This window comes from Acomys russatus, chromosome 16, assembly GCF_903995435.1.
Source record: "Acomys russatus chromosome 16, mAcoRus1.1, whole genome shotgun sequence".
NCBI classification, from domain to species: Eukaryota; Metazoa; Chordata; class Mammalia; order Rodentia; family Muridae; genus Acomys; species Acomys russatus.
The window spans coordinates 11,681,152-11,694,100 of record NC_067152.1 but is presented as its reverse complement, the minus strand read 5'-3'; the positions used below and the strand labels follow the sequence as shown (position 1 = coordinate 11,694,100).

The 12,949-nt window shown below is 40.8% G+C and overlaps 1 protein-coding gene across 4 annotated transcripts in view; it reads left to right on the top strand.

Annotated features, from left to right (window-relative positions):
* The window catches only part of Ggnbp2 (gametogenetin binding protein 2), a 41,395-nt gene that overhangs the window by 25,367 nt on the left and 3,079 nt on the right, over positions 1-12,949 (top strand). For 2 of the 4 annotated variants that reach the window (XM_051158177.1, XM_051158175.1), the window contains 6 exons: positions 27-230; positions 1,209-1,383; positions 8,862-9,056; positions 10,676-10,823; positions 12,436-12,561; positions 12,761-12,909. In XM_051158177.1, the coding sequence (XP_051014134.1) occupies positions 27-230; positions 1,209-1,383; positions 8,862-9,056; positions 10,676-10,823; positions 12,436-12,561; positions 12,761-12,909 (997 nt within the window). Of the gene's footprint in view, positions 1-26; positions 237-1,208; positions 1,384-8,861; positions 9,057-10,675; positions 10,824-12,435; positions 12,562-12,760; positions 12,910-12,949 lie in introns of all 4 variants that reach the window. The other 2 variants (XM_051158176.1, XM_051158174.1) reach the window with 1 other exon arrangement.

Here is a 12,949-nt window from a genome sequence, read left to right as displayed (position 1 = left end):
AGTTTTTTGTTGTTGTTTTAAAACAGGTTTTGCACTGACTGCAAAAATAAAGTCCTTCGAGCATACAATATCCTTATTGGTGAACTTGACTGCAGCAAAGAGAAGGGCTATTGTGCTGCACTTTATGAAGGCTTGCGGTGCTGTCCACATGAGCGACACATACATGTTTGCTGTGAAACAGACTTCATTGCACATCTCTTGGGTCGTGCTGAGCCAGAGTTCGCAGGAGGGTATGAGTATGTAGTTTGCTAGAATGGGCTATCTAGCGCTTTGCTTCATTTACTACTCAAAGTTTATTTCTGTCACCTCTGCCTCACTACATAAGATACGTGTACTTAAGGTGTGCTTTAAAGATTATGCTTTCTTGATTGAATGAGAACATGGCAAAAGTGTTCCTGGTGTTTGGTTTAGTCCTCTGCTCCTTATTTCTGGAGAAGAGGTAGGTTTTCATTTTAGATTATCATTTTTATTTGAAAATGATTGAAATGAATATCTCTTCATGCATCCTGCTTTATCATGTTTAGATTTTATTCACAATGATGGTTTTTGCAGCAATGGATTGAGGAATGCTTTGTTGAATGTAATTCATGGACTGTGTATGTATGTAATTACTAAATTATAGAAGAGCCTACATTAATATATTTGGCTTTGTAATGGAAATGAAATTAGATTCAATTTTTTTGTAGATTCCATCAAACTCATTTTCCCTTTGGGTTTTATGTGTGTCGACTCTATTTGAGTGCTAGTTTCATCTAGGAGTCTTTGAGTTCAGAAGCTCAACTGTAGTGCTGTGAATATTTTCACTAGACTGGTCCTAGAAGGCCTGTGATGGAGTCACTTTGGAATTGTCTCCCCCCCCCCCCCAACCCATTCTTCCCTAAACCAACTTACCAATCAACCAAAAAAAAAAAAAAAAAAGGTTGGCATTTTGCTGTAAGTTGAAAGGAGCCTTCCATATCTACTATGAGGTAGATACTTCCATGACACTTCTGGACCCTAAGACCCATTTCCTTAGAGCTGAATTATTTTTACCAGTATTAGAATTCAGTTGTACTTGCATGTATATGTCTTACTGGTTAAAGTGTGTGTGTGTATGTGTGTGTGTGTTTAAAAATGTATAATTGTCAGACTGTGTTTAAAATCCTAATTTTCAGGTTTTACTATCTCAGTTAAATCATTAAGAATTAATGTTTGATTGCCCTGAATAGGCGAAGAGAAAGGCATGCTAAGACAATAGATATAGCTCAAGAAGAAGTTTTAACCTGCTTGGGGATTCATCTTTATGAGCGACTGCATCGGATCTGGCAAAAACTGCGGGCTGAAGAGCAGACGTGGCAGATGCTCTTTTATCTTGGTGTTGATGCTTTACGTAAGAGCTTTGAGGTAAAAACAGTGGATCACTTCTGACTGGGGTTTATTAATCATGAGCCTAATCTTTTGGATTTTTTTTAAAAAAGAGATTTGTGTATTTGCTTATATAAGCACTATTTGCATGTATGACCACCACATGACAGAAGAGGGCATCAGATTTCATTACCGATGGTTACTGGGAATTGAACTCAGGACTCTGGATGAACAGCTGGTGCTCTTAATCTCCCCAACACCCTCCAACCCACCCACCCACCCCCTTTTAAAAAAAAAAAAACCCAAGACAGGGTCTTTCTGTGTAGCCTTGATTGCCCTGGACTCGCTTTGTAAACCAGGCTGGCTTCCAACTCACTGCGATCCGTTGCCTTTGCCTCCCCAGTGCTGGAATCAAAGGCATGCACCACCATTCCCCCGCTGACCAGGCTGATTTTGAACTCACAGTGATCTGCCTGCCTCTGCCTCCCGAGGGCTGTTGTTTTTTAAAAAATTTATTTGCCTTTATGTGCATTGCTATTTTGCCTGCATGTATATGTGTGAGAGTGGCCAATCTTTAGAATTATAGATAATTGTGAGCTGCTAGGTGGGTGCTGGGAATTGAACTCAAGACCTCTGGAAGAGCAGCCAGTGCTCTTAACCTCTGAGCCATCTCTCCAGCCCCCACTCCCCACCCCCCACCCCCTTTTAATTTATTTTTTTGTTGAGAGTATTTCTGTGTGATCTTGGCTCAAACTTTTGATGCTCCTATCGCTATTCTTTCAATGCTGGAATTTTATTTATTAAGTATACAGTGTTTTACCTGCATGTACACCTGCAGGCCAGAAGAGGGCACCAGATCTCATTACAGATGGTTGTGAGCCACCATGTGGTTGTTGGGAATTGAACTCAGGACCTTTAGAAGAACAGACAGTGCTCTTAAATCTCTGAGCCATCTCTCTAGCCCCCAATGCTGGAATTTTAGGCATGAGCTGCCATCCCTGGTTGGATGGCCATTCCATCCCCTAGTCTATAGGCTGCCATTTTCCATTGGTTTTGGTTCTATCAGTGGTTGGAGCATCAGTATAAACCATGCATTAGCCAAATGTTGTGACCATTCCGTGTCCCCCACAGTTCAATAGGTGTGTCTTTTGTGGGAGTGGTGAGCAGTTTAGGTATGGGATTATAGGCATCTGAGCTATTTCCTCAGTGTGGGAAGGCATGAGCGCCTTTGCTAGCACATCTAAGTCACGAAGGAATTGAGACAGGTACCAGTTCCACTGCAGTGCATTCCAGTCCTTTCCATGGCTAAACCTACAGAGGACTCTGCCTTTGAGCAGACCCAATCCATCATGTAAGGGGCACTCTTACCATCACAGCATGGTTGGCAATGGTTGAGTATAAGGTTCTCCATGCATCATAAAATGTCCAGCTTTGTTTCTCAAAGAGAGAATATTTTTTCTGTGTATATGGAAAATGTTTGGAATAGATGCCTTCAGGCAAATGTTTGTGGGCGCCTGTGTGCTTCTTGAGGAGTCCCCAGTTGCCAATTCACCAATAAAAATGACATCCATAATTAGGGTATCATCTGGCTCAATATTGGTCAGGTTTACATGCATGGAGATGAGCTCACTGGCAATTTAAAAAGCTGCTCTTTTTTTCCTGTACCCACTAGAAATTAGCTGCCTTTCTAGTAACCCTGTAGAGGGTTTTTATAATAATCTATAAATATGGTATGTGATTTTTCTAGTGTGCAAACATACCAATTAGGAGATGTATCTGAGTTTTGTCCCTGGGTGGAAGGATTAAAGACATATGCCCCCACCACCACTTGGTCACTATAACTTTCTCTGTGTAGCCTTGGCTATCCTACAGTCATTTTGTAGACCAGGCTGGTCTTGAACTCACAGAGACCCCCCTGCCTCTGCCTCTGTGAGTGCTGCCATTAAAGGCGTGTGCCCGGCCTCACATCTTTAATATATACAAGCTGATTTAATTTCAGTTTTTTCCTAGTACCCACTGTTTCTCTGTAGCTTTTGTGTCCTGCTTATGGACAACCTGAACAGTCTTAACTGTTTTTGATAATATCTTTTAATATTTTGTCTTGGAAGTACTCTTTATTTTATAGCTTGTTTCAGAGATTGGAGGAATGCTAATCTGTTTTCCATTGCTGCAACAAATCACGTCCCCATAAATTCATGGCTATATTAGCCACATATGGCTTTAATTTTCCTATTTGTCCTGGTAGCCCTATACACTTGACCCATCTTACAACTTTGCTTTACCTGAGATAAAGTTCTAATCCCTTGAAGTTGAAGAGGCCATTCTGGATTCTAAGATTTTGGTGAAATTATTATATATGCTTCCGTGTCTACTAAGCCTTCTATTTCTTTCTTTCTTTCTTTCTTTTTTTTTTTTTTTTTTGGTTTTTCGAGACAGGGTTTCTCTGTGTAGCCTTGGCCATCCTGGACTCATTTGTAGACCAAGCTGGCCTCGAACTCACAGCGATCCGCCTGTCTCTGCCTCCCAAGTGCTGGGATTAAAGGCGTGTACCACCACGCCCGGCTAAGCCTTCTATTTCAATGCTATTTATTTTTATTTTTAGCGTTGGCTTTTGATCATTTATAGCAGTTGTCAAAAATACTGTGGATAAGTTTCTTGATGTTGCTGACAGGGAACAATTGAATTGAACTTGATATCAGGGCCTGCTGGTGGTCCCCTAGGGTGTTTCCTGATGCCAAAGAGTTGCCTTGCCTGTCCCTTATTGATCTGCATTCATTAGTCCAATTCTGATCTTTGCCACACCTTCTTTTTTGATTATTTCTAGAAAAAAACATTATTTCTAGAAATTTTTCTTAAAACTTTTCTAACCACTCTTCACCCTTTTGCATTCTGAATTAGCATATCCTTTCTTTCTTTCTTTTTTCTTTTGGTTTTTACTTTTTTTTTCGAGGCAGGGTTTCTCTGTGTAGCCTTGGCTGTCCTGGACTCACTTTGTAGACCAGGCTGGTCTCGAACTCACAGAGATCCACCTGCCTCTGCCTCGCTAAGTCATGGCATTACCGGTGTACAACACTGTGCTGCTCTCTGAATTAGCATTTTCTTTTTTTCAGTTTTTAAAGTTTTTCGAGGCAGAGTTTCTCTGTGCAGCCCTGACTGTCCTGGAATCACTCTGTAAACCAGGCTGCCCTTGAACTCACAGATATCCACCTGCCTCTGCCTCCGGAGTGCTGGGATTAAGGTGTGTGCCATCTGGCCTGAACTAGCATTTTCAAAAGCCAACTATTTGATTAATATTTGTCTGACTTCTGAATCTGATACTACTCTATATACAGCTGAGATCAGTCTTTGCAAAAAGTCAGTGAAGGCTTCTTTGGACCTTGTATAGTTTTAGTAAATGACTTAGACCTCTTTCTTGATTCTTTAACCTTGTGATAAGCAACATAGTGCCACGGTTTGATCATCAAATTCAAGCTGCCTTTGTAACTCAGCTTATTGACCTTCACCTAGCGACTGATCCTGGGAAATAGTAATACCTTGAGCCCTACTTCAGTGTGCTGTGGCCCTAGCTTCTTTCTACCATGTTCGCAATTGTAGCTGAGGACCAGCTTCCAATATTGCTGTTACCAAATCTTTCCAGTCTTGTGAGATACTTCTCTTCTGAGTTGCCCATGAATTTAATATCTGCTTCAAATGGGTGAATGCAAACTATATGAAACGATTGCCTCCTTAAATCTCTTCAAATCTTATCTATGTCTATAGTGTTTTATTTAACTTCTTCATAACCTTGGGGGTACCTATTGTCCCCTGGTCTTATAACTGGATAACTAAGGTTGGTTTTCAAACAACCTTTGACTACCCCTCTTCAGTTTCATCATTTGGTGGTGCTGTAGGTTCTTGTCTAAATTTGTCTTGTCTGTGTCTGAGTATTTTTCTTGTTTTTATTTATAAGTCTCTCCAGTTTTTCTTTTAAGGCTTGTATCTAATCAATCCACTTTTATATTTTATTCTTTCTGTATTTTCTTTTAGAGGATACAGAAAGTCACTATGCCTATTAAGGATAAAATATGAAAAACCAAAATAATAATAATCATAATTGGTACTGAACCAATTTCATTTAAGTCACTTAGCTTTTCATTTTCTGCTTCTATTTTCAAGCCATTTAAAGTTGCAGTACAAAAGGCCCTAGTGCCTTCTATTATGGTATTTACCATCCTTAACTCTCTCCTTGAGGACTTCCCAGGTGACTTGCCAAATCTGATGGCTTCTCAGTTTGTGCCACACATTGGAGCTTTGGGGTGCCGGATGTTTTTAACAAAATCTCATTACTTAGATTTTACCAGTGAAGATTCAGAAGCCAGAGTCTGGGGTGAAAGTCTGCTAGCTCAAAGAGGCAGAGAAAACACCCAGCTGACCTCCTCCTTCAGCCGATAATGAATGTCCCAAAAGGAAGCCCTTTCCCACACCCTCTTAAAAACCTCAAACCCAGTCTCTCTTCCTTCTACTTCCTGTGAGTCTCTCTAACTATCCTCCTGACCTTCCTCTTACTCTCTCTGGTTTTCTCCTCTGTTTACTCCCCATCAGCTGGATGCTTGCTCTGCCTCTTGACCCATGGTTGGCATTTTTAAAACGTTGTTGTTTAATGTGTAGCTCAGGCTGGCCTTGAACTTTTGATCTTTCTGCTTCCACCTTCTTTTTTTATTTTATTTTATTTTATTTTATTTTATTTTATTTTATTAATTTATTTATATTACATCTCGATTCTTAGCCCTTCCCCTGTTTCCTCCCATTCTTCCCTCCCATTTCTCCCCTTCTCCCCTCCCCTATGTCTGTGACTGAGGGAGACCTCCTCCCCCTATATATGCTCTCAGAATATCAAGTCTCTTCTTGGTAACTAGCTATCCTTCCTCTGAGTGCCACCAGGACTCCTCATCTGGGGGACATGGTCAGAAAAGGGGCACCAGAGTTCGTGTGAGAGTCAGATCTCACTCTCCACTCAACGGTGGAGAGTATCATGTTTGTCGGCTAGGTCTTGGTAGGGGTTCGAAGCTTACTGCCTATATTCTCCTTGGCTGGTGCCTTAGTTTGAGGAGGACCCCAGGATCCAGATCTGCCTGTCATAAAGTTCTTCTTGTAGGTTTCCAGGACCCTGTGGGTCCTACTATTTCCTCTTTCTTCCATGCTACTCTTGCCTAAAGTCTCAGTCAGATATCCTCTCCTCTGACCCACTTTCTTGGTAAGTAAAGATTTTCATGGTACGTATCCCTTGGACTAGTGTTTTGATATAAGTAAGTATATACCGTTTGTCTCTTTTTGCTTCTGGGTGAACTCACTCATTATGATAATTTCTAGATCAATCCATTTGTCCACAAATTTTGGGAATTCCTCATTTTTAATAGCTGAGTAGTATTCCATCGTGTAAATATACCTTCCACCTTCTTCAGCAAATCCTAATGCCGTGTGCCACTACAACTGGCTGGTTGACATTTTTTAGTTCAAGCAGAAAACTTGGATTAAAAGTGTGTGCTAGGGTAGGGCTGAGCCACCCCACAGCTAAAAAGAGGGTTTTTTTCCTCAATAAATAACACAGTCTTGGGGTTCACAGTGTGATCAAATACCCTGCATTATTGTCTGATGATGAACAATAATTCAAGAAAATATAACATATATGATAGGATAGTAAGAACTACTTTTAGGATATTGCTTCTTAACCTTCCTCATGCTGCCACCCTTTACTGTACTTCCTCATGTTGTGGTTACTACAGCCATAAAATTATTTTGTTGCTACTTCATGACTATCATTTTACTACTTTTATGAATCATAATGTAAATATCTGTGTTTTCTGATGGTCTTAAGTGACCTGTGAAGGGATCATTCAACCCCCAGGTTGAGAACTGCTGTTTGATTGGCTGATGGCATGACTCGGTGCTAGAATGTTTGCCTAGTGTGCAGGAGGACGTGAGTTTATTAATTCCTGGCACTGTAAAAGCAAAACACAAAGGGGCAGCTTTAAAAGAACATTGAAGGCTTGTATTTGTAATCCTGCTATTGTGCATGCTGCTTATGACTTGGTCTCCTTTTTTTCAGTTATATTCAGATTTTTTTTAATGACTATTTTATGTATTAGATATATAGTCGTGGTTGTAACCCTTTAACTGGGTTACTTGTCCTTTTAAAAATAGGATGAAACCATTTACAGAAGCTCATCCATGAGAGTCTGAGATGATTATACTGGTTCTTGGTAAATAGATGTTTTTAATGTTTGTATCATCTAGATCAGATAATCTAGTTTGGTTATATAGTCTTTTAATTAAGAGTAAATAAGACGCCGGGTGGTGGTGGCACACGCCTTTAATCCCAGCACTTGGGAGGCAGAGGCAGGCAGATTGCTGTGAGTTCGAGGCCAGCCTGGTCTACAAAGCGAGTCCAGGACAGTCAAGGCTACACAGAGAAGCCCTGTCTCAAAAAAATAATAAGACCAGCACTTGGGGAGGCAGAGGCAGGTGGATTTCTGTGAGTTGGAGGCCAGTCTGATCTACAAAGTGAGTCCAGGACAGCCAAGGTTACACAGAGAAACCCTGTCTCGAAAAACCAAAATAAATAAATAAGAAAGCTGTGTGTGGTGTACACTTTCAATCTTAGCACTGTGAGTTTACTAATAGCCTGATCTACATAGCAAGTTCCTGGATGGTCAGGATTACATAGAGACTTTTTTCCCAAAAGAAGTAAGAGGTGGTGGGAGTAGGGGTGTGAATTAATGGGGTGTTGGAGTGATGGATCAATAGTTAAGAGCACTTGCTGCTTTCCTACAGGACCTGGTTTTAATTCCTAGTATCCACATAGTGGATCACAGCTTCTCTAACTCCAGTGTCCCAAGGGATAGGATGCTCTCCTGGAGATCACGGGGTCCAGACATGCATATGATAAAACACCCATACTAAAATACCCATACACATAAAGTTTGGTTTTTGTTTCTCAAGACAGGGTCTCTCTGTGTAGCCTTTAGCCTCAAACTCACAGACATCTGCCTGCCTGTTTCTCTCCAAATGCTGGGATTACAGGTGTGTGCCACTGAGCTTGCCTGGTTTTTGTTTTTATTTTTATTTTAGGTACTAGTTACACATTATTAACTTCTTGTCCATTTTTAGGACATTATTATTTAAAATACTAAACTATGTAGAAGTTTCTCAGTTTGATTTTCAGCACTGTAAAAGAAAAAAAATAAAATTGAAATGTGTTTTGCTGGACATGGTATACATGGCTTACATATGTAATTCCAGCACTTAAAGGCTGTTGCAGGAGTGCTGTGTATTTGAGGCCAGCTTGAGCTATAGAGTGAGACTGCCTCAGAAAACAAAGACACAAACAAGAAACAACTTGAAGATTTTTATGGGGACTGTTTGAAATTGCTGCATAAAGTACTAGTTGGATATGTGTTATGTGTAAATTGTTAAAGTGAGAATCTTCTTGAAAACTAAATTATGACTAATGTTCACCTTCAACTTTGTGTTTATAATAGATGACTGTGGAAAAAGTACAGGGTATTAGCCGCTTGGAGCAACTTTGTGAGGAATTTTCAGAGGAAGAACGAGTCAGAGAACTCAAGCAAGAAAAGAAACGCCAAAAACGGAAGAACAGACGGAAAAATAAGTGTGTGTGTGACATCCCTGCTTCCTTACACACAGCCGAGGAGAAGGCAGTCAGCCAAGAGAAGGTAGGTGTTGCTGTTGCTTTGGCTGCAAGTAAGACTATATATTTGAGCATTTTTATTCTGTTTTTCTAGAGTTGGTGTTTTGTAATTTGTGTATTGGCTCCCCCCCAAATAATGTGTAGGCCATGATATTTTATGTGTTCGTTTTATAAAGGCAATGTGTTGGATTGCTGTCTCTTTAAAGCAAAGTCAAAATACGGAATACTAAATTTGTGAATGCCAGAGACCAGTTCTCAACTTTAGAACCCTTGTCTCTTGAAGAATATAAACTTTTGGTGGGTTATACTTGTATACTGTAATAAATATTAAATTGTAAGCCCACTCTGTATTAATCAAATAAGATTAAAAAAAAAAATACCATGTCAACATAGTGAAACCTCATCTCAGAAAAAAGTAAACTTGCAATTGTTTCAGAATGTAAGGGGCTTGCTTTTTTTTTTTTTTTTTTTTTTTTTTTTTTAATTCTCCCAGTTACTGATAACAAATACTGTGGATTATTTTTTAAGTTTCATTTTATGTGCATTGGTGTGAAAGTGTCAGATCTTGGAGTTACAGACAGTTGTGAGCTACCATGTGGGTGCTGGGAATTGAACCAGGGTCCTTTGGAAGAGCAGGCAGTGCTCTTAACCACTGAGCCATCTCTCCAGCCCCATACTGTGGGTTTTTTTGTTTTGTTTTGTTTTGTTTGTTTTTTTTTTTTTTTTTTTTTAAGTGACAAGTTGACTTTATTCATTTTGCATGAAGTGCCTGCTAAACACAGGTTTGAGTGAGCATAGTTTGTCTCAATTACTCTTAGAAGTGAAATTGTTGTTCTTAATTCAGTTTTCAGCTCAAATAGTTGCCAAAGGTAGATTTGCCTTAAGGGGGTCTTGTACTTTGGGTATGGGACAGAGATTTTTGTTTAGTGTTTAACAAGTGAGGGATACAATGACTTCTAGTACATTTTGGTTGCCCTGCTCTTAACTTGGTAAGGCAACATTGCCTTTTAAGTTGTTTATTTTCTTGGGTGCTCCACCTTCCCTTTTTCTTTATGGGGGGGGGGGCACTCTTACTTCCTACAGTTCATAGTGAGGTAGGTAGCGTCGTGCTTTTCCCCTGAGACAGGGTTTCTCTAGACCAGGCTGCCAGCTGCCTCTGCCTTCCTAGTGCTGGAATTAAGGGCATTTGCGTCACCACTGCCTGCTTGGCTTACTTTTTAATAAATTAATGTATTTATTTTGAGATAGGATCTCACTTTGTAGCCCCGGCTAGCCTGGAACTGACTATGCAGCTCAGATCAGCTTCACACTTGTAATAGTAGCCAAGCATGGTGGTGCACACTTTTAATCCCAGCACTTGGGAAGCAGAAGCAGGCGGATCTCTGTGAGTTCCAGGCCAGCCTTATCCTACAGCGAGTTCTAGAGCAGCTCTACATTAAAAAACCCTTTCTTAAAAACTTAGGGCAGTCCTTCTGTGTCAAGTGCTGACATTACAGACATGACTCTCTGGCTGGTCTCAGTGATTTTTATTTTTATGAATATTCATTTTCTAGCCTTAAAGCTTCTGTTTAGTTAATTAGAAGTTAAAAGTGTAGTCAATATGTAAGTAAATGTTTTGTTGTTTCCCATTGTCCATCCTCAAAGGAAACAAACTTCATTGAAAATAGCTGCAAAGCCTGTGGCAGCGCTGAAGATGGTAATAGTTGTGTAGAAGTAATTGTTACCAGTGAAAACACATCATGTACTTGTCCTAGCAGTGGCAATCTTTTGGGGTCCCCCAAAATAAAGAAAGGTGAGTAAATAGTTCTTTTTAAAAATTAACTCTTGGGCTGGAGAGATGGCTCATCAGTTAAGAGCACTGACTGCTCTTCCAGAGGTCCTGAGTTCAATGCCCAGAAAACCACATGGTGGCTCACAACCATCTATAATGTGATCTGATGATGCCTTTTTCTGGCCTGCAGGTGTACATGCATGCAGGGCACTGTATACATAATAATAAATATTTTAAAACAATATTAACTCTTGCTGCACATAGTGGTGAATGCCTTTAATCAGGAGGCAAAGGAACCCTGTCTCAAAAAAATTATGTTTTTTAAGAATTTATTTTTATTATATGTGCATTGGTGTTTTGCCTGCATATATGTCTGTGTGAGGGTGTCAGAGCCCTTGGAATTGGAGTTGTAGACCAGTTGGAAGCTACCATATGGGTGCTGGAATTTAAACTCAGGTCCTCTGGAAGAACAGCCAGTGCTCTTAATCACTGAACTGTCACTCTAGCTCCCTTGCCCCCAAATAAAACAAAATTTAAATTTATTCTTTAAAATATAAGTGTTTTTAGAGATTTTTGGAAAATTAGTTTTTGTTTTACTTTTTATTTTGTTGTTTTGTACTTTTGAGACAGAATTTCTCTGTGTAATAGCCCTGGCTGTCCTAGACTTGCTTTGTAGATCAGGCTGGCCTCTAACTCACAGAACAGAAATCCAACTGCTTTTGCCTCCCCAGTGCTGGGTGTTTAATTATTTGTTTGTTTGTTTTGGTTTTGGTTTTGGTTTTTCGAGGCAAGATTTCTCTGTGTAGCCTTGGCTGTCCTGGACTAACTTTGTAGACCAGGCTGGCCTCGAATTTACAGCGATCTGCCTGCCTCTGCCTCCTGAGTGCTGGGATTAAAGGCGTGCGCCACCACCGCCCGGCTCCCAGTGCTGGTTTTAAAGGCATGTTGTACCATGCCTTGCGAAGCTTCTGATAAGCCCCTCTTCCGTGTGTGTGTGTGTGTGTGTGTGTGTGTGTGTGTGTGTGTGTGTTTCATTTTTTTCTTTTCTCTCTCTCCCTTTCCTTCCTTCCTTTTTTCCCTCTCTGTTCCTTCCTTCCTTCCTTCCTTCCTTCCTTCCTTCCTTCCTTCCTCTTTGATTTTTTGAGACAGGCCTTTTCTGTGTAAACTTGGCTGTCGTGGCCTCACTTTGTAGACCAGGCTGGCCTTGAACTCACAGCAATCCACCTTCCTCTGCCTCCCGAGTGCTGGGATTAAAGGCGTGCACTACCATGCCTGGCCTGAAACTCACTCTGTAGACCAAGCTGACCTCAAACTTGGAGATCCACCTGTTTCTGCTCCCTAAGTGCTGGGATGAAAGGTGTATGCCACTACTGCCCTGCTGGAATTAGACTTTTTGGGGGAAGGGGGGCTGTTTAGATAGGATTTCTCTATGTAGCGTTGGCTGTCTTGGACTCATTTTATAAACCAGGCTGGCCTCGAACTCACAGAGATCCACTTGCCTCTGCCTCCCGAGTGCTGGCATTAAAGGCGTGTGCCAACACGCCCAGCTAGTCATACTTTCAACACACAATAAAATTTGATGTTTTTCTCTGAATCCTGAGTTAACTTTTATTTTTACCTGCTGTATTTTCAGGCATGTCTCCACACTGTAATGGCAGTGATTGCGGATATTCATCTAGCATGGAGGGAAGCGAGACAGGTTCTCGAGAAGGTTCAGATGTTGCCTGCACCGAGGGAATCTGTAACCATGATGAACATGGTATGCTTGGGTTAAGCTTCCTAACTAGTGCCTGCTACCCAGCTGGCACAGCACCATAGATAGGCGGGCGTTTATTTCCTAACTAGTGCCTGCTACCCGGCTGGCACAGCACCATAGATGGGCGGGCGTTTATTTCCTAATTAGTGCCTGCTACCCGGCTGGCACAGCACCATAGATAGGCGGGTGTTTATCTTTCCAGGTGAAGATTCCTGTGCTCATCACTGTGAAGACAAAGAGGATGATGGCGACAGCTGTGTTGAATGTTGGGCAAATTCTGAAGAAAACAATACAAAAGGAAAAAATAAAAAGAAGAAAAAGAAAAGCAAGATGTTGAAATGCGATGAACATGTAAGTGTGATTTGCAATTACAGTTTTTTGCAGTTAAAAA